Source organism: Puma concolor, chromosome B4, assembly GCF_028749965.1.
Source record: "Puma concolor isolate L17-30 chromosome B4, mPumCon1.1.hap2, whole genome shotgun sequence".
In the NCBI taxonomy this organism is placed as follows: Eukaryota; Metazoa; Chordata; class Mammalia; order Carnivora; family Felidae; genus Puma; species Puma concolor.
Window position 1 is genome coordinate 136105456 of NC_141673.1, and position 21132 is coordinate 136126587.

Genomic DNA, 21132 nt, shown 5'->3' on the forward strand with positions numbered 1-21132 from the left:
GACAGAATGATAAAAGGACACTTCTCTGAAGAAGTAGGATCAAAGATGCCAGAGTCCCCACAGTACCCAACACACAACGTGGTTGTGTGCATCCTGAGTTTGGGATTTTTCTACGTGTGTGTGCGCACCGCCCCCACCCACCCCCCATCCCGCCCCAAGAATGTCAAGAATTTGAACTCTCTCTTCTTAAGGTGAAAGAGCACGGACTCAAATCTGTTCACGAAGAAAAGAGGTGGCAGGTCTTGAGGCATTGGAACCACACAAGAAAATCTCCCGAATTTAATACGGCAATTGATGACGATGGGAGCCCTCGGTGCTTCAAAAGTGGCTGAAAACAACGTCCCGAGTGCGGGTCATTAATCAGGAGCCAGTAAGATCTCCAGTTTGCAGCTCAGTAGGTCTCTAACTCCTTTATTTCAACATTTAGCCTTAGGTTTAAAATATTTGCTAAGAAAGCAGAGAGGCGATTAACAGAGATTTTAAAATGTGTGCCATGGTTACACATTCTGCCAACAGAGTAAAAGGAAACTATACAGCGTAAGTTACAAAAAACGGTTATTTTCGTGTTCCGCAAACATGCCAATAAACCCTCCACTGTGGTGTTATTCAACAGTAGGAAAGGAAAACAGAGATGAACTCAAGCACCGGCCCCGCGTCGTCACATCTTGCAGAGAAGCATGAGGAATCCATCAGCTGTAGTCCGCTGGTGCATCTCCACGAATTAATCTTCCCACTGCTCCTGCGAGGCGCCCGAGGCCCTGCGGGCCAGCAGGAGGGGCCGCAGCGCACTAGGGGACACAGAAGGTACTCCGGCCCCCCCTACCCCACTCCCCGAGAAAGCCTCTGGGCTGCACAGAGACCTCTGAAGACGCCCAGCCTCCCAAAGGAATACCTGTTGACTATCTGAGGTTTGCATGATGTCCTAGCCACTAACTTAACACGTTTGGGTTTTGTGTTTAAATTAGCGAGAGCTACCAGATTCTAGAAGAGCTTGGCCACCGCTTTGATACGATGTTACTTGGTTGTTTTCAAAATATTTCACTTTATTGTGTACTTTTATATTATTATCCCAACAGACTGGATGAAAGGCAGTGATCACTAACACAGAACACAACAGGGAGCTAACAATCAGGCAGGCCGCTCTCAGGACCCGGTCTGTCCAGCCCAAGTCGCTGACATGCATGTCGGTAGCTCGTACACCTGCTACCCTCATAGCACAGGCTGCGGGGTGCGGGAGGGAGGGGCCGGATGCTGCTGTGCCCTTAGAAGCTATTTAATAAATATCATCAAGGAACAAAATGGAAAATAGACCCTCCGGAGCACAGCCGCCTCAGGTCAACTGAACGTCATCTAGTTTATTCAACCAAAAAAAAAAAAAAAAAAAAAAAAACTGGAGAAAGAAGGAAAATATTAAAACAAAAAGTAGTTCTTAACACTAGCAGTAAATAAATTTGTACAACAATTCAGTCTGTATAATATGATGAAATAAATCTACATCTTTTCTTATTTTGGTGCTTTGAATTATACATACAAACAACAATTACAAGGGACTTGTTCACAAAGCGTGTGGGCCCGGAAAAGGCTTGCTGAGCCCCTCTACGGCATCGTGCGAGTGGTAACACTGATTGCCTGGGACTCACAGACTCTCCTATACAGAGAGGCCCACGGCTTTGAACAAATGATTTGCCTACGACTTTTTTCTTTTTTTTGTTGTTGTTTTTTTCCTTTTTTTTTTTTTGTTTTTTTTTTTTTGTTTTTCTTTTAATGCATCAAACAACTATGGCCAGTGAAAGGAAACAACACTGGCCGTTTGTCCATTTGAATATCAGACCTAGTTTCTTCTCCATTTCCACACTTGATTTCCCCGTATTCCTTAAAATTCTTGGCGTCCTTCATGCCTTTCTTACAGCTCCCCGGATGCCGTAAAGTCTTCTTCAAACGTACAGTATTTCTTACAATATAAGTTATATGCAACGTTCAGCTCAGTTGCTTGCTCGTTTGTTTGTTTTCACAGCACTAGAGAGACCCTGTTCAATAGGGAAGATGAGTCTGAATGGCTTATTCACAAATGGGATCCAGATTCAGTGACTGAGAACACAGAGGCCACAGCAAGCGCCTCTGAGAAAGTGGCAGACGTCATTTTGCTTCGTGCCTTCAAAACACGGGTATCCATCGGATCTCGGCTTCATGATACTGCTCCTGCAAAAACGCACGTAGAAGGGGCTGGAAGGACTCTCGCCCGGAGGCCTTGAAGCATCGAGCAGGGACTCTAACCCATGGCGGTGACCATACTGGACGGGTGGTGAGGTCCGAAGGAGAGGCTGGACGGCGGGTGCATGGGCGTCGGGGTGGTCAGCATGTGGCTGGAGTGGCTGAACGGGGAGATGTGGCTGAGAGAGGACATGTGTCTGGAGAGGGCGGCCGGGTTGAATGAGCTGCTCTTGGGGAAGTCCTCCAGCGTGTCATGTGCCTTCTTGCACTTTTTGGATTTGCTAGACATTTTCCGGTTTCTGGTCTGGATGCCTTCCTTCTTCATAGTCAGGGGTCTGTTAATCTAAACAAAGATCAATTTTTTTTTTTTTTTTACACTTTCTGGCTGGCTCTGAAAGGGCACACAGGCTTTCACACCTCCACACGGCTGCTCTGACTGCCCCACACGGGGGGTCTTGCTTGCAGCCGGGCCCCCTCCTCCCCCCACCCCTTCCTGTCTCCTTCCCAGGGACCAGGAGTCACGCAGATCCAGTCTGTGGAGGAGCACTGACTGTCAGCCTCAGAAACCAAGAGACCAGGGGTAAGGTGTTCCAGGCAGAGGGTGTTATTTACGGGTTTGGTTATTTTTTTAATGTTTATTTATTTTTGAAAGAGACACAGAGCATGAGCGGGGGAGGGGCAGAGAGAGACGGGGACACAGAATCTGAAGCAGGCTCCAGGCTCCCAGCTGTCGGCACAGATCAGAGAACCGTAAGATCATGACCTGAGCCGAAGTCGGATGCTCAACCGACTGAGCCACCCAGGCTCCCCGGGTGTTATTTAAGTTTGTCCACATCAGTGACTTGGAGGAGAATCTGCCTTGGGAAACTCTGCATTCCCAGGGACCGTATTCTAGAGACCCACCCACTAGGACTGCATTTCTCTGGTATCGAAAATACAATAACTGGTCTTATTTCCTTAGAATCTCCTTAGAACATTTCATGAGCGTGGAGGCACCTGGGGAATCTTCAAGAGGGAAATAACATCTTGTCTCCTTCTCCGACATCTGTGCTGTGACCATAAAACCACAGCCAACGCAATCGACCTTAAGGGTGTAGGTCTGTCTGCCCTGACAGACTAGCGTCGCACCCCTGTTCAAAGTAATTTTTGGTCGCCTCTCTCCTGCCCGGCTTTATCGCAGTAAGAGGCGCTGTAAGATCTTCCCCTGGAACCTGAAGGCTCTGGGGTGGTGTTTTACCGCAGCGGGTCTCTCCACAAGGTAGTCTCTTGCCCCTGTCACAGCAACTTTGATGACTGAAAGTTGCAATTCCCGCCCGGTTCTGACTGTGCACTTCTACTAGACCAACGGCCCCCCAACCTGTCACCAAGGACTCGACGACCACTTTGGGGCGCACAGTACTGGGCCGGCATGCGGGCACCCTCGTCCTGGAAATTGTGCAGCAGGAGCGAGCTCCAGGAAAGAGACAGGCAAGGCCCTACCCCAAAGGTCTTCAGCTAGTCTGCGGCACCCGAGGCGGCATGCCATTCTCTCTCTTTTCGAGAAGCTTCTGTCTGTTTTGTTTTTAAAATACATTTTCCCGGTGGGGGAGACAGAATCAAGACAGGGGACTTTACAGAGCATCAGAGACCGCTCCCCACAAGGAGTCAGAATGGGATTAAACTCAACTGCAAACAGGTGCCCCACACAGCGGACCACACATCTGGCCACACGTCGTCGGGATGTGGCAAAACAACTCAAGGAGGCGATGTCAGGGTCTCGGTCGTTGCTGACTCTGCAGGGACAAGTGTCATCTTCCACCCGGGCCCTCAAGGGGGAGAAAGACAAGAGGCTCCCTCATGCTCTCATGGCTCTAGGATCTACCTGTCCGCTCCCAAAGCTAGAAAGGGCAAGTTCAGGAAGAGAGACTCCAGCCGTCGAGAGAGAGAGGCGGCCAACCAAGTTTCTGGAAGCAGTAGACACACAGCTTCCCGAGGCTGAGCTGGGAGAGGTCACCCTGAAGAGGGGCACAGAGCCACATGCTGGAGCTGAGACCCAATCCCCCCTCGCACCAGGAAGGCAGAAGAGCTAAAAGGTCACTGCCAAAAGCACATCTCAGGGTTCCTTCTTCAAAGCAACAATCAAGATAAAGACGCAGACTACAGAGGTGATAGGAATCTATTGTCACATCAAATCTTCCCCCAAGATAATGTCTAGACACACAGCTCTTTACCCGGTATCTAGATATACACAGCCAGATATCTAAATATAATATCTAGTTACCCAGATAGCAGCACAGACCCAGATAACTAGTCTCAACGCCACCTAGAGACACTGATCCTGAGATAGGTGGTTATCGAAACACCTCGATAAGAGGAAAGGAACTATACATAAACATATACAGGTATCCAGGTGGGCATAACAAAACATGATGTGATGAGAACGTTAATAGATTATAATCTCCTGTCGTTAAATATACATCAATTGCCTCCTTCTGTGAGGTCTTGCGAAACCAGCGAAGACAGAAAAACCATGCCGGCCAGGGGAGCAAGTTTCTCTCCCAGGAGGGAGCAGCAAAGAGGGTTCCCTGACTGTTCTTTGAGTTGATGAGAAATCGATCTCCTTCAGAACTTTGTTTAGACTGGACACAACTGAGCCCGTATCTCATCGTGGCTAAGTCGTCAGAGAAATTTAGAGCCGGGTAACTTCCCATCGTTCCCGGGCTCCTCTGGGAATAGGAAAGACAATTCCTTGCTTTGAACTGAACTTCTGGCACATCCTGAACTGAGAAAGTGTTCACTTTCCACTGGTCCCTATCAGTCCTGACACCACTGACCTCCCCGGAAGGCCTGTGCTGCTCGGAAATCGGTCCTGCCCGGCTCTTCCGTTCCATCAGCCATGTCCGTTTGCACAAAACACTTGATTCTCTGAGTCATAACTTCTTCAAGTACAACGGAAATAGAATAATTTCTGCCCTGTCTACATCATGGGACTACCTGAGGCTCAAAGGTAATCAAGTAACTTGAAAGTTCTTTGAAAACCATGAGTTACAGCCAAAAGCAACCGGAGAGGCTGGGCTGATGACTGGCTAGCCCATAAACTCTGATGCCCCGAACCTTCCAGATTTTAATCACAAATCTGTTTTTTATCTCCACTGCAGTGAGCAAGTGAGTCCCCAAAGTGAAAACGGAACTAGGGTTTCATTGCTGATAAACAGGTATACACGGCATTCGGAGGATCTGAGAGACAAGAACTAGAAAGGCCAGTTCCGCTGGGCTGGGCATTGCACGGGGACCAAGTCAGGAGGGGATGACCCCAAAGGCAGGCACATGAAAGTTGCGGGGTCCCTGGGAAATCGCAGGAGCTTATTCCCAAGAGGCAAAAAGGGACCGGGATGCCGGGACCACCCTGAGAAGCTCTCTGGGACTGCAAAACTCTAAGCAGAAGAACTTCCTCCCGACTCCCAGCTAGGGTGAACGTGCCACGGAAACGGCCCTGAGCAAGACGCCCGCCTTCTCCCCGCACCGCCGTGGCCTCCGCCAAAGTCACACCGGCGAAGATGCTTTAGGAGAATCAGAGCAAAAGAGGACAGTGAGAGAGAGCCGGAGAGAGAGAAATGGTCCTTCTTCCTCTGGGAATAATTGAACCTCAAGCCTCATTAGGTCATGGCCTGTCAGCCGGAGTTATTTCAGGGAAAAAAAAAAAAAAAAAAAAATCCAGGATTTTTTTTTTTTTTTTTAACGTAAACATATCGCAAACCGGGAGGACCCCCAGTGAAAAGACCAGAAATGACCCAGCGGAGCCCAGGTGACTGACGGGCAACTCTGCTCGCTCTGCTCACACAACACAGAAGAGGAAACTACGGTTTCTTTCAACCCTGCTCTCTGGATAACCTCACTCCACTGCTTCCCTCCGTTCTCTGCTGCTTAGGACAAAGACACCTTGGCCACATCTCGCAGACGCTTCATTCCATGTCTTTGCGGCTGAGAATCCACTTAAAATTCACCACAGAGGTGAAGAGGCTTCTGCCCCTTTGAGTCACCGAACTGTCCTCTCTCTGAAGACTTCCTGTGCCACGCACCACACTTTCTTGCGTGCCCTCTCTCTCTCTCTCTCTTGCAAAAAGTTGAAACTCTCAGGAACACCACGCTATCACTGTTTTCCCAAGGGAGGACGGGGAAGCCCGGAGCGGGCCCACCGCGGACGCCGGGGCGCTGCATCCCACAGCATCGTCCACACCGACCTGGGGGACCCGCGCCATTCTCCGCCCCAAGCTCTCCGGCCTCCGCACGGCCGCGTTGTGCCAAGTCGCTTCCCTATTGCACTGTTCACCTGAGGCCTGTTGCTGAGCCCGGAGGACGGCCATCAAATGCAGAAGGAAGCCTGCGGCGGGTGACGGTGTCTCCTGGGTGCACCCCCCCCCCCCGGGCCGGCCGCCGGTCCCGGCCCCGTGACACTTACATTGTGTAGTTTGTAGTACAGCCCACAGGCGTTGCAGACGGGGTCTCCGTTGGCATTTCTTCTCCAGAGAGTGGTAGTGGTGGTCTGACAGTTTGCACAGGACGTTCCTGCTCTTCTCGCTGCCGACTGGGAGTAGGGGCGGAGAGGGAGGGAGAGGGAGGGTAAAATCAAACCAGATGTTAAACGTGTTTTCAGAACTACGGAGACAGACTTAAAAAAAAAAAAAAAAGGAAAAGAAAAGAAAAAATTGTCATTGTCATTGAAATCAAACCTAGTAAGTAAGTGGCCCCCATGAAAATAACAAAGACCCCTAAAAGCTGCCCCAAGAAGAAAACTACAGGTGATCGCTGGACGAGAGCAGGTCAGACCGTGGTCCGGTGGTCAGGGCGTAGCCTGCCGCTCCCCAGGCTGGGGTCCAGAGGGTCCGAGAGCCCACACCACCTCCCTGGTCGCCAGGTGTTTAAGTTTTATGGGTGGCAACGCGGAATTCACCGGATTCGTTTTGGTACCGGGCTCTTGGGGGGGGGGGGAGGGTCTTTGTCAAGGGCAACTGTGAAAATAGCAATTCTCAATTCTCCACCAGGCGATCGGCCCATCACAACGCATGAACAGCGCAAGAAGAGGAAGCCCAAACATCGAGAGCACTTGACAGATCCCAAACGAAGAAATTCTGGATGAGCAAGAGAACAGAGGGCCAGCACAGTAGGAGAGTGTCCGCGTGTGTGTGTGTGTGTGTGCGCGTGTGCACATGTGGAGCTCACAGGACCTGCCCTCTTAGGAAGCACCAAGCACGACGCCCAAGCCTCAAACCGGCACCGGCCCATCCTTCCAGGCCGGGTCACTCCTGGTGACTGCCACCCTCACTCCCCTTAGCTGGCTTCCAGCTCACGAGACAAACTGAAAAGCACGAAGAATTCGGCTCATCAACAGCACACCTCCCTGCCCAGCTCTCGTTTCATTTCACCTTTGTGAAATGAGGTATTTCCTACTCGCTGCTCACAGGGCAGAATAGTTGTAGGTCAGATGTCAGACTCAGCTTGAATTTTAATTATTCGGTTGTGTCACTGCCTTCATTTCCTTGAAGAGGGAGATTTTTCTTTCGCTTTTTGATGCACGTAAATTTACAAGGGTGCTATTCTCGACGTCCATGCTTTAAAAAAAAAATTTTTTTTAACTCAAAAAGTTTCCAGAGAAAATGAAGTTGGACCTATTACCTTTGCTGTCAACCCCTCATCCCCTGATATAAACAGAAAGTTTTAACTGCAGAAGTATTCCCTGCTCTGGACTCAAATATATTATCAAAAGCAAGAGAAAGAACAAGAATTCAGCTATCTGTGATCAAGAAAGTTCTGGCATGTTTATAAAAGCCTGGAACATAGGGGATCGTGGTGTGCTTTTCCATCAATATTTTATCAAGTAAAAAGTTAGGCAGTTGCCAGATATGGGAACCCTGGTGGAAATTCTCAATTAACCCGACTGACTCCCCTCCTTTAACACCACTAAATTGTCCCACAGACGTGGCTCCTCTTCCTGGAAGCTTCCATGGCAGGGTCATGGGTTTCGTTTGTTTTTTAGATTTTTTTTTTCGGTAATTCTTTATTTTCTGTGTTCTAAAAAACTAGGAATTAAAAATAGTTCTTGGGGCACCTGGGCGGCTCAGTCGGTGAAGCGTCCGACTTCGGCTCAGGTCATGATCTCACGGTTCGGGAGTTCGAGCCCCGAGTCGGGCTCTGTGCTGACAGCTGGGAGCCTGGAGCCTGCTTCGGATTCTGTGTCTCCCTCTCTCTCTGCCCCTCCCCCACTCACTGCCTGGCTTTCTCTCTCAAAAATAAATAAACATTAAAAAAAATGTTTTAATAACTTAAAAAAAAAAAAAACCAGCTCTCATCTGTCATAAGTAAAAAAGTTCTACTTTCCGGCTGCCCGTTTTGGAATAATTCGCCATAGTCCTGACCTCCTCTAGATGCCCATGCCCACCTGCCTTGATGAAATGTGCTCAGCTGAGACGCATATAACTTTCACTCGCATGCTCTCGGGAAGAAAATGATACACAAAATCAGCGCTTAATGATTCTGACAATGATGTTATCGTGTGATTATTACTATCTTCCTGTACTTTCTTCTTTAAAAGAGATACTCAGATATAGTAGATTAATATCTACCCAGGTACCAGATTTCCCAGCTCAGCAACTTTAAATGTGTACTCCAAGCACACACTGCCAGCCGGTCAAATTCAAGCTCCAGACGATGAGGTTCCTGGTGTTAGTCCCTCCCCGTATAGTGACAGTCACATAAATACAAGCAGCCTCAGAACACGTCTCTGGTCCACAGACTCTAGGCGAATTTATACAGACCCTCTAAAAGCCACAGTGTTTGGTTCACTAGCAGGAGACAAAGTACATTAATAAAGCAAACTACTCAGCGAGCCCTCAGACACACGGAAAACCTGGCAACATGAGGGAAAAAATATCGTATGGATCTTCTCTGCAGTCATCTCTTCTCTTTCCTGCTGGAGTGTATTCAGTGTTAGACAGGCATCATGCATAAGAACTAGCTCCAGGATGGGCTGGGTGTTCTGCATTGAATCTGCAAATGTGCAAAGCAAAAATAGCAAACCGGAGACACGGCACTGGCACGAAGGAACAGGCATTATAGGAAAGAAGACAAAGAAAGTTCTAGGTACTCAGAAGTCAAATACATCTAAGGACGGGGGAGAAAAAAAAATAGCTCTCTATCCTGAATGCGCTTGCTCTGAGTCGCTCTCTGGAGCAAATGAATTCTATGGAACTAAAAATGTAAAACCACCCAGAACAGATGAGTAAGAAAGAAAAGACACTTTAAATGCGACAGCCAATGAACTCCGGAATTAAAAGAAATTATTACTCAGAGTTCTGGAGACTTATGAAAGATGAATGAAGACACGTCTATAAAATGCACGTAGAGCCTTCCTATGCGATCTGCCCAGACAGTAGAAACCCCAAGAAAATGTCAAATGCACTCTCACTCATCATTCAGCCCATCGTCTGAGACTTGACACCCTCTTTTTCCTTCTTTATTTTTTTACCTCAGAAAAAAATGTCCAGTTATGCTGATGGTACCATGACTTATTTGAACGAGAAAGTTTTTGTTGTTAGTTATGTTTCTTTTCCTCTCTTTCTTTTTTTCTTTCTTACTTTTTTTTCTTTCCTTCTTTCTTTCTTTTTTTTTTTTTTTTCTTACTAAGGCCAGGTTTTGAGTGATTCAGAACATTCTTTTGTGGTGCGATCATATTCATTCTGTGCTAACACCTCCAGCCATTTTTTTTTTCAAACACGTCTTGTTCTGATATGTTCAAACATCTTGATGTTTAGGTTGGGGAAGCTGAGTTGTTGTTTATGAGTTATCTCCAGTGCTCAGATATCCGGCAGCTTTTTCCTAGGAAGTTAGCTTTGCACATGAGAGAAAGGAAAAAAAAAAAAAAAAAGAAAAACCCAAGTGCATGGGGACAAGCAGGGGGAGGTTGAGAAAGGCTGGCGAAGGGGGCAAAGATCAGAAGGAATAAAGCTTAGAGACCACGGATCGCCAAAAATTAAAGTCACGTGGGCACTTCCATCCCTAGAAAGTTTTTCCTTCTGAAAAGGATGCGAAAGGTGTTGAGTTGCACTAAAATCTGATGGAGATGACAAATAATTCTTTGAAAAGAATACAGAAGATTTGTCCCCCCCCCCCCCGTCACCACACACACACACACACACACACACACACACACACACACCTTAGAATTTGATGGATGCTACCTTTATCCATTAATCTGCGTGGGGAAATTCCCCTCCTCCCCTCTCTGCTTGGTGAATGTCATCACCACAAAAAGCATTTTGATCTCTTGACTGTGGTTAGGGTTGTCATTTGCCAAGCCTGCTTTTATTTGTCTGTTGCATACACTTGGTACTCAATCCGAGCCTGAGGTACCAAAGACAAGCTTACAAATGAACTTCTGTTGATTTTCTTTATAAATGTTTGGTGGTGCCAGGTTTCCTTGAGTATTATTCCTAAAGGTCGAGACATTTAAGAAAGAAAGAAGCAGGGATCAAAAACCCTCACCCTACTGACAGGAGTTCAAAGGGAAACTAAGACCAAATGCAGGAGACAGGAGACCAAGAGGCAGGACGGGAATCACACAAGTTTTTCCCAAAGGAATTAGCTGTGGCAAGTTCTCAATTCTCAAGACCACGGAAGAAGGCAAACTCCACCAGATTCACTGGCTGCTGCTCGAGAAACTCAGTTAATTGGCCCCATCAATCTTCAAGCATGGGCTCATGAGACTCATCCACGGCACGAAGGAAGCGCACTGAGACCGTGCTCACTAGGAGCCCTGGCACTTAGGGACACGCCCTAGATGGTGGCTAGAACATTCCGTCTGCGTCCTACCTGTCACAGTGATTATCTGCGACTCTTACATCGCTTGCTCGCGTCCCGTTAAAGCTCTCATGTAAATACATTAGGGATTCGATCACCAGAAAGCCAGCATCCCTAAAAATTTGGTAAGGGACTTAGGAATTGTCAAGACGAAAAAGAGGGAGAGCTTTTCTGTATGTCTAACTTGAGAAAAGAAAAGGCGAGGGGGAAAAGAAAAAAAAAAAAAACCTATCCCAAGCAAGCTGACATGATTTTGAGCCCGTCCCGCCAATTTCCTGCAGAAAGCTCTCCTTCCTGAAGAGAGGAAATTAACAACACACAATGGTTAGTGTTAGATCAGTGCTTCTCCGGGGGGACTCACCAGCCTTCGCTTGGGCTTGATGAGGGGTCGGTTCTGTCCGTTCATTTTGTGGTAGAGCCCACAGGCGTTGCACAGGTAGTGCCCGGTCCCGTCACGTCGCCACAGCGGGGTGGAGGTGGCCCCACAGTTAACGCACTCCCTGCCTTCTGGAAACAAGATCGCACATAAGTCACTTATGGAGGAAAAACACACAGAAAACGCTGACAGCGCTCCCTCGGAACGAGGGAAGGAAAGTAGAATCAAGAACTTTCTCTCTTCTCCCTCCTTCGGGAAACTTTCCTACCCCCACCTCCCTCCAGGTGGCTCCCAAGTGGACAAGGGTCACCGTGTGGCCCCGTCCACATTCAGCTCTGGCCCCAAGAAGGGACACACGAAGAAAAGGCAGCAGGACCTTGCTCTGGGGCTGCCTGACTTGACGAGGAAGATCAGGCACAGCCAAGGAGGAAGGCAGATTTGAACTTGAAATAGTTCCCTGAGAAAATTCTGAGGCCTGGGCAACGGCAGAGCAAAACATTCCACTCATTTCCTTCAAAGGAAAATAAAGGTGCCTCGTTATCATCGCCGGGTCTGTCTCGGCAGATTGATTCAACCACGGAGATTAGGACGGTGGTGGAAAAGGAAAGAGTAATCGATGGCGAGATAGATAAACAGATAATAAATAGATGAAGAGATCGATCAATCGGCTGATTGATTTTAGGACCCCAGGCTTTAGATTTTACTTCCAGTAAAACTGCAAACGTCCCTGGCTGGCAAGTAATAGATGAAGACCCAGCGGGATCCACTCATTTCTCCCACCATCTTTTTTCTCTCCAGAAAAGGCCAAGGTTTTCTAGAATTTTCCAGCCACTGTGCCAGAGACTGAAGGGTAAGTGTGACCCCAGCTGGACCAGGCCAGGAGGTGTTGGAAACAGTGCAATCTGCAGGCAAGGCCCCTGGAGATGTTGGCAGGAGGAGAGCTGCGTGAGGGGCAAGATCAGAACAGGCCAGTTAAGGAAAAATGGGGGGGGGGGGCTCCTGGTCGGCTCCTTAACCTAGGCCTCTCTACAGTTGCCCTTTTTCCAAAAAAACAAATAAACAAAATAAACAAAAAAACCGGCCAGGCCGGTTCACTCAAGGGCCAGGGAGAGTGACCCAGACCCATCTCCGGAGGGAAAGCTGCTGGAGAGCCTCCCTCAAAACGGCACTTGAGGACCACAGGGGAGAGTCCAGTCCCTGATTTCTTTGCAACTTCTTCGGGAGAAGGAAGGGGAGGCAGTTTCTAGGAGAACCTGCCCAGCTCTTGGGGGGGGGCCTCATCCTCCAAGGCCAGGTGTGGACCAGTAGCTCCGCAGGCCAGGCCACACCCCAGACCGGGAGAAGCCCCCTCACGCCTACTCCCCCCCAACCCCCCACCCCCCGACCCCCGGAGGGCCGGCAGGAGCCAGGGGCCCCACCAGAGCTGGTCTCTCTAGGGGACTTTCTCTGGAGGCGCCAGGGGGCAGGTTTGGGAGGAAGGAAGGGGAGAAAGATGTGCCCCCAAAGGTTGTTTCGTTTTAGGAGATTAATCGGCTAACTCCAAACCACCAGGGAGACAGGGTGGAGGAAGAAAACCGGGCAGGCTGCTTGCGAATCTGGCCGGCTCCCTGTACAAGGAGAACAAGGCTGGCTCGAGGGCTCTGGGACCTGTTTGGCCTTTGGAAACCCCTAAACCAAGTATGAAGAACTTGGGGGGGGGAGGGGTTCACATCTATAAGCCTGTTTTTCACGGTTTTTTTTTTTCCTCTAGGGACAGGTTCTGGGAAAGGAAAAAGACTTTCAGAAATGGAGGGGGTTTGCCTGACATTGGAGTTCACGATGGTACTGAATAGTTTTTGTCCATTTTCCTTTTGCAAAAAAAAAAAAAAAAAAAAAAAACATAGGGAGTTAAGAGAAATTCTATATTTTTTTTCCTCCAAATTCCATAAAAGGTCTACAGAGAGCCTCCCAAGAGCCCCTGAGATTATTACAAACACGGGCAGTAGTGTTCCAGGAGCACATGGGCAGATGTCCACCATTTCCACCAGACCTCAAAAAGGCTGGGGACTGAACTACATCCAGACACCTTGCACTGGGGTCAGAAGCCGAGGCCAGGCCAGGGGCAGGCGAGGGGGAGGCAGGGAGGAAGGAGGAAAGGGCAAGCGGTCAAGGAGGTGCCAGCCAGGGGGCGGGTGGGCCACGGGCCCCAAGTAGGCACTGGGTCGGCCCCTTCTGGGGTGACAGCAGTCTGGCTGTCACCTGGGGTGACAGGCCCTGGCTCGGCCCCCAGGCCCACTCCCCGTGACCTGGTGAGATGGGGCCTCTCAGGTGCCCACGTTTTCTGTCCCTTTCTTCCCGGGGCTCAGGCAGGGGCTCAGGCAGGGGCTCGGGCAGAGGCTGGGGTGGAGTCACCCTGCGGCTGGTGTGGGGCGGGCAGCCCCGTTCCTAGGCACCTGGGCTGGGGGATCTCCCAGCCTGACGTGAGCAGTCAGATTTCCTTTCCTCTGTCAGGCAGTGGGGAGGGTGACAGCTTCCTTTTCAGAGGGACCTTCAAACACGAGCAACGGTTGCCTCTTCAGCGAGGCTCTGCACACTAGAGCAATTTTCTGTCTTGATTCACTCCGCAAGTTTGCGATTGCCTTGTCTGGGTTTTTCTTATTTTTCCCCCCTTTCTCATTGTTGCCAAACAACTGATTTTCCTCACGGAGGCCCCGACTGTCTCCTGCTTTCTTTCCCCTCTCCTCGCTCACTGCCTGGTGTGAGCTGTTCAGACAGACACCTCTCTCTTAGGTGACAAGAACCACAGAGGCCTCCTGACATTCGACCGCCATTTTCAAACACCCCCTGGCCTCCAACTGAAATCCTGAGAAACTGGGCTGGACGGAAGGGTGGGGCGGGGGGGGGGGGGTGCGCGCAGAGGCTTCCAGATGCCCGAGATCAGACAAGGGTAGGGACAGCTGAGAACTGGCCTCTTTGCTAAAAGGCTTGGTCTTTTGTTTGTGGAGGGAGACCCAGCATTGACAGCCCGGGGCCGGCGTTAAAAAAGCACTAGGTGCCCTAACCACTGTTCAACCGTTTCTCCCAACGGTGACAACCCTCCCTTCTCCCGTCTCCACCTTCGGCAAGTGCGTTTGTGAAGAAGACTTGAAAAAAAAAAAAAAGCAACCACTAAAACCCAGAGAACTCCATCCTCAAGAGAAGTGTGCCACTGACACCCCCTTTACCCAGAAGGGTCTGGAAACCCTCCTTCCCGCTCCCACACTCCCGAAAGTCCCAGCTCCCTGGCTGCCCAGATGGGCTGCTCTGGGGTGTCTGACTGTGAGAGAGGGATAAAAAGGGGGAAGTAAAAAGCCAGATTGCAATGTCTTCTGTCTTCTCCCTCCTCCCCCAAAATATAAAAAGTAGATGATAAAAATAACAATAATAATAATAATAATAATAATAGGAGCATAGGTGCTCCTGGTTCTGGTTTAGGGTAACTGCGGCTCTTTCCCCCCCCCCCCACCCGCCCCCAAAAGTTCAGGGGAAAGAGGGAGAGAAAAAGGAAATGACTCTCGGAAGACTGAAGGTGTAGACGCAGAGGGCGAAAAACCAGAGGCTCTTGGAAAAGTCGCTCTGCTCTGTCCCCTCCCCCCCCACACACAAACCACCACGCCGGCCTCAGATACCACGACCTGCCCCCAAAACTTGGCGCCTCCCAGAAAGGAGAACTTTAAACAAACAAACAAAAAAAATCCCATCGCTAACCTCAAAATGCACCGGTTTGCTCTCTGTGCCATCAGTCCTCAAAGCCTTGACCTAATCCCGGCTTTTCTGAGCAAAGCTGAACCCCATTTCTCTCGAACCCTCCACCCCACACCCCAGCCCAGCCCCTGGCGAGGCGGCGAGGCGGCGAGGCGGCGAGGCAGCGAGGCAGCGTGGCCACTTTCCTCTGCCCGGTCTCCCTTCCTCTTGCTTTCTCTTAGACTCCACCAGCTAGCCTACCTCCCTCTCCCTCTGCCGACTTTCATGTACTGAACACGCAGGTCTCAGTTCTTCTGTCAGCCTAACCGCATCCGGACTCTATTAAAGTTCCTGGCGCGGGATAAACAATGCGACTGTCGCGTGCAGCAGTCTGAAAATAATTGGATTAGCTAAAACATATCAACTAAATAGAGACAGTCCTGCCCAGGCAGTCAGAGTGAATGTCACCCTGGAAAAAAAAAAAAAACAACAAAAAACCCTGAAAAGTGATCTCGTGGTCACTGGGCTCCCAGGGTCCTCCCTCGGAAGTTTCTGAAACCGGGGTTTTGCAAACCCTGTGTCAAGACTGCTTATCCTACCCCTAAAAGAGCGAGGGATCTTCATCCCGTCTTTGTATGTCAGGAGCTCTATAGATAGAGGGCAGAGGTGAGATGTTGGAAGGAGCCAGGACAGAAACACCCACCCCTGAAACGGAGCCACCCGAGGAGACAGAACCCTCTTTGAAAAAAATCGTCTTTTTAAAATACAGTTAAAGCTCAAGGGAGAGAATCCCGAGGTCTCTCAGCCTCTTTGGTTACGAGCAACGTTGGCGACGGATTATTTTATTTTGAAAGCCAAGATATTTTGTGGGGGTTGGGTGTCTTGTTTTGTTTTCTACAGCAAGCGTCTACACCAAGAGAATAAAACGCAGCGCGCGTTTAGACAGGGGGTGCTCGTTTGAGGGAGGATGTGCGGAGGAAGCAAAAGAGACTCACACCTGGGGAATGTTGTTCAGTCCTCCCTACCTCTTCTGGCTTCAGCTCAGGGGAGGACTAGGTCCTACGACGCCTTCCTGCCACCACCACCCTCACCCTCCCGCCCTCCACCCCCCTGCCCCTGCCTGCGTTACCGCTTTCAGGTAGCTGGTCCATCTGCCTTCTGATTTGCCTTCCGGTTTCCCCAGGGCAGAGCCCCCCTCTCTCCCAGAAGTTGGGATGACAGCCCCCTTTTCCATGCCAAGAACGCGTGTGCTGTTTCTGCCAGGGTCCCGACCACCCCCTCCCAAATATCCCCACGCCTTCATCATACACGTCTGTCTGAGGGGCTGTCCTGTCGGCAGGACCCCCTCCGAGCTCAGCCTGGAGGAAGAGGCAGCCGCAGAGGCCAAGGGGGGAGGGGGCGGTCACAGGACGGACCTGTGCTCGCTAAGGTTTCGTTTCAGCATTAAACACTAAAGATTTATTCCCTCGGCTTCCCATTTGGTCTCGGAAACGGACTAAAGGTTACAGGCAGAACCCGGAGGTCCCCAGGCAGGCAGGACAGGGTATTTGTTTTTGTTTGTCTTTTTCCTTTCCAGCTCAAGGGGGTGAGGTAAATTGGATCCCACTTCCCCTCTGCTCGGAGGACTGGAATGAGATAGGACACACCTCATTCTTTCCCCGCTGGAAGAATGGGAAGAAATCAAATCTCGGAAGGGTCTGGAACACCAGCCAGCTCCCCTGAGGGGCCAGACTCTAGCTCCCTCCTCCCTGCCCTGGATTTAGGGGAAGGGAGAGCTGGGGGGAGGAGAAAGGACCTGGCACGTAGGGGTGGGGGGAGCGGAGATGGTTCCTACCTGTGCTGGATCTCGCCTTGGGCCTCGACTTACATCCGAAGCCGGTGGGGGAGCCCCCCAGCAGGCTGCTGGGCGGGAAGAGTCCGGAGCTGTATTCGGGGACGTAGGGCGGGTAGGTGGTGATGGGGTGGTGGGCCGACGAGGCCGCCCCTCCCAGGGTGGTCATGCTGCCCCGCGAGTGCGTGGACTCGAGCTTCATGCTGTCGGGGAGCGGCACCTGGTACTTGATGCACTCCTTCTCGTCCTGCCGCGCCGAGCCGGCCGAGCCCGGGGTGGACAGCGACGGGTCGGGGGAGACGTCCTTCGGCGGGGTGGGCGGGAAGGTGAAGAGGTGCGGACTGGAGTGGCCCGCCGACAGCGAGGAAGACGAGGCCGGGGGGTAGACGGAGAGGGGCCCCGGGGAGCCGTGGTGGATGGACGTCTTGGAGAAGGGGCTGAGGTTCCAGGGCGAGGCGGTGTGGTGGCTGCCCAGGGCTTTGCCGCCGTCCAGCCAGGGCAGGGATCCGTGCAGCAGAGGCGGACGGCATACCTGACTCCCTGCGCGGGGACGGGGGATGCAGGGGGAGGGAGGGAGAGAGAGAGAGAGAGATGCCCGTGAGAGCAGCTTCGGGAGGGGGGGGCCCTCGGACGCATCTGGGGTTCCTCCCCTCCACCCCAGCCTCCCCGCCGGGCAGTCCCAAACAGTCCCGGGCGCAGGCCCGCTCCCTCGTCCAGGCCGGCCCGCCGGTACCTTGGCCAGCACACCCTCTACACCTGTGCCACACCAATGTCCCATCAGATCCAGCAGCACGAAGGGCCTGTGTCTGACACCCGAGAGGTGCTGGGAGGGAGTGGAGACGGCCCCTGGGCTTATTTGGGCTCTCCAGATACACTTTCTGAATGGCATCCCTGCAGTCCCTCTCCAGAACCTGACTTGATTTATTGGTTTCCATCAATGGCCCAGCGTCCCCCTTCCCAGACCTAATCCCAGCCAGCCTGATAAGAGAGTCGGCTGTGAATAATGAGGCCTGAAGGGGTGAGCCTGGCCGCACAACTGTTCCGCACCAGGAAGATACTCGGACCCTGGAGACAGGCCCAGCTCCCCGGCCCCGGTGCAGGAAGGAGAGGGCTTGGAAGGGAGGAGGGGGAGCCTTCGGGGGGGTTCCCTTCAAGTGACCCCTCTGCAGTGCCTTCACGACTGGCAAGGCCTGAAACGCGATTTGCAAGGAAATAGTAATTGCTCAGACCACTGGAGGAAGTTTGCAAGGCTGGGCCCTGCCTCTCCCACTCTCCCCAACCCTTTAGAAAGAAAAATAAAGTAACCCTCATACGCCCTCAAAGTTGTGATTCCCCCAGGGCCACATGCGAATTTTCACCGGAGCCCCCGAGACACGAAATTCCATCTTATGTATTTACAGCTGACTTATCCACGCAGCACAGTCAGCCTGCGTTTGAAACACGCAGTTTTAAGATGACCATAACTCAGACAACTCCATCCACTCCGAGAGGGGGCAAATGCAAACCGTAAGTGCAAATCCACACACGTATTGATCTTTTAATCCACTACCTGCCTCAGCATTTGACATTCTATTTAACCATTAAGAACAATACTGAAACTAAAATCTTGAGAGAGGAAGGGGAGGGGAGGGGGAAGGAGAGTTCTCTGAACGCCAAGGGGTCAAGATTCATGTTATGCAGGAAGTAGTATAGTAAATAATATTAAGCCTGCTTCTACGTTTCCACTTAACTGCTGATCTGCACCGAACCAGGGCAAAGAGCGCCCCATCCGCAGAGACAATGGTTTAAAGCCCGGTGACAACAGGGCAGAGGATGCCTGCTGCAGGAGGGACTGTGTCATCGGCGACACGGGGACCAGGGAACCCTCGGTCGCCTGGAGAGAGGCTCCCATCTTCTCTGCCTGAAATTGTGCCTCTGTTTCTTCTTCAGGAACCCACGGAGGCTGGAAAGCTTAGAGCTCCCCCCTGCCCCCAACCACACAGGGCTGGATTTCTTAACATTTCAGAACTCTTACCAACTTTTCAAGGTGAAAGAGAAAGGAGAAAACAAAACTAAACAAAAACAAAAGACAACTGGAATCGCCCCCACGTAAAAAAGAAGCCCTGTGGTGGATCCTAACTCTTCTCCGCGAGCCTAATGGGGCTGTCGTAGGCCGGAGGCGACAGTAAGGCAAGAGTTTTGGGGGAGCAGGCAATGGGGCAACCTAAAAACAAGACGCAGGGAAATTCTGTGCAGCCGGGAATCTAGGAAAACTCCGAATGTCTCAAATTTAAGACAGCAGTGTCTCCAGCAAAACCCGCTCAAGTTCCAGAATCCCATTCCCCAGAGCCAGGAAGCAGGGGACCTGCCTGGCCACCTAATGCACTCGCTTTGGGGAAAGGTTGAAAAAGTAATAATCATAAAACCAAAACAAAAACAGGGGTGCGGATAAATCTCTCTCGGGCCTTTCTGCAGAGGTGCCGGAAAAAGAAACTGAGGCACGCTGGCCGAAGCCCCTGGAGACAGAACTCCAGGCTAGCCGGGGGAGCGGGACCCTCTGAAGGAACCGAGCGCCAGCCGGTTTGGCGGCGTCGGCTGCGGGCCCAGCGAGCCGCGGCCGCAGAGGCAGAGCCCGGGCTCCCCGCGCCCCGCACCGCGGAGGCCCCCCGGGACGTGCGGCCGCCCGGGGAGAAGAGGGGGGCGGCCCGGCGCCCTCCAGGTGAGCGCCAGGCCCCAGGCGCGCCGGCCGCGGAGAGACGCCTGCTGCGACTTTTTAAAAACACACTCTCGCGGCGGCTGAGGCTGCTTCCTCGCGCATTTCCGGGCCCCAATTTAAAAAAAAAAAAAAAAAAAAAAAAAGTGGCAAGAGCGGCACTTGGGGGCTCTCGCGGGGTCTGCCCACCCCCTGGTCGCTCCCCGCCTCCGGGACCCGGGCCGGGAGTGGGGAGGTGGAGCGGCGGCGGCTGGAGGGCGGGGGGGGGGGGGTCCCCGCACCCGGGGCGCACTCACCGTGGTGGGTCGGAGGGTACCTCTGCACCGTGGCCCTCACTGAGTTTCCGTAGTAGGAAGGGACGTGGTTGCCTTGACCGTCGATGTTAAAAAGTACATCCACCTCCTCGGGCAGAGGGTACTGCGCCGGGTCCATGTAGGAGTGGCCGAGGCCCGGGTGGTGCGTGTCCGGGTGCTGGCCGTTGAGGACCGCGGGGTGGTGGTGGCTCACCCAGCGCGGCTGGTCCGCCGTCACCTCCATGGCCCCGGCTGCGCTCGCGCCCTCTCGCCGGGCCCGGAACCCGCGCGCGGAGAGGGAGGGCGGTCGGGCTGGGAGGTCGCGGGGGGGAGGTGGGGGGGGCGGGAGGGGGGGCTCCGAGGCGCTGCAGGTGCTGCTGCCGTCGGAGGGGCGGGGGTCGTTTAACGATTTGCTTTCAGTGGGGCAATGTTGGAAAGGTGGGAAGGAAAGGCGAGCAAAGAAGGGGAGGGGGAGAAAAGTCTTTTAAGTGGTCGCTTAGCAAGGAGAAGAAGAGGAAGGAAAGAGGAATCCCCCAAAACCAGGGAGGGAGGGATAAAAGGGGACCGAATTTGAAAGCGGGGGGTGGGGGGCGAGCGAGGGTGGCTGGACTTCTGCAGAGACGAGGCTCCTCTGCGCCGGGGCTTCCTCAGCGGCTCCGAGGCCGAGGCTCTGCTCGGCTCACCTGCGAAGGAGAGAAGCGGGGAGACCTGGATGAGCTCCTGAGGACCGGAGCACCTGAGTTTATGAAGTGGCACCACCTCCCCGCCGGCCGCCCGGCCCCGCGCCCGCGCGCCCAGGACACGCGCGCACACACGCGCACTCGCGCACGCCTCCTCCCGAGCGAGGCAAACCCGGCCGCGGCCGCCCAGGGAACGAGTCCCGGGCACATCCCCGGCCGCCTGGCCCTGGCGAGGGCCCTGCCCTGACTGAGCGGATCCAGTTCGGCCGACGGCTCCCTCCCCCCCGGGGACGGCGATCCCGGGACCTGCCTTCCAGCCTCCCAAAAGAGCGGGGCTGAGTTTACAGTATTTTGAAAAGTCCTCCCAAACGGAGCAGGGGGGGAAAAAAAAAAAGAAAAATCAAACTTAAAAAAAAAAAAAAGTTGCCAGTACCAACCTGGGTCTCGAGGAGCAGAGAGGAGGAGGAGGAGGAGGCGTGTGACCTGGGAGAGCAGAAACTGCTCGGTCAGATTGC

The 21132-nt window shown here is 52.3% G+C and overlaps 1 protein-coding gene across 4 annotated transcripts; it reads right to left on the minus strand.

Annotated features, from left to right (window-relative positions):
• Positions 1-383: 383 nt before the first annotated feature.
• Positions 384-20416, minus strand: GATA3 (GATA binding protein 3). 4 transcript variants are annotated; one of them, XM_086714994.1, is made up of 5 exons: positions 19941-20416; positions 16956-17492; positions 11405-11550; positions 6650-6775; positions 384-2554 (listed from the first exon to the last, which is right to left on the minus strand). In XM_086714994.1, exons 1-5 carry the CDS (start codon positions 20179-20181, stop codon positions 2270-2272), a joined length of 1335 nt encoding a protein of 444 aa, XP_086571120.1. In that variant the 5' UTR covers positions 20182-20416; the 3' UTR covers positions 384-2269. The 4 variants fall into 4 exon arrangements, with proteins under 4 accessions (XP_086571120.1, XP_086571119.1, XP_086571122.1 ...); XM_086714993.1 differs by having other exon boundaries at positions 11405-11547; positions 19941-20268; XM_086714996.1 differs by having other exon boundaries at positions 2351-2546; positions 11405-11547; positions 19941-20271.
• Positions 20417-21132: the final 716 nt, after the last annotated feature.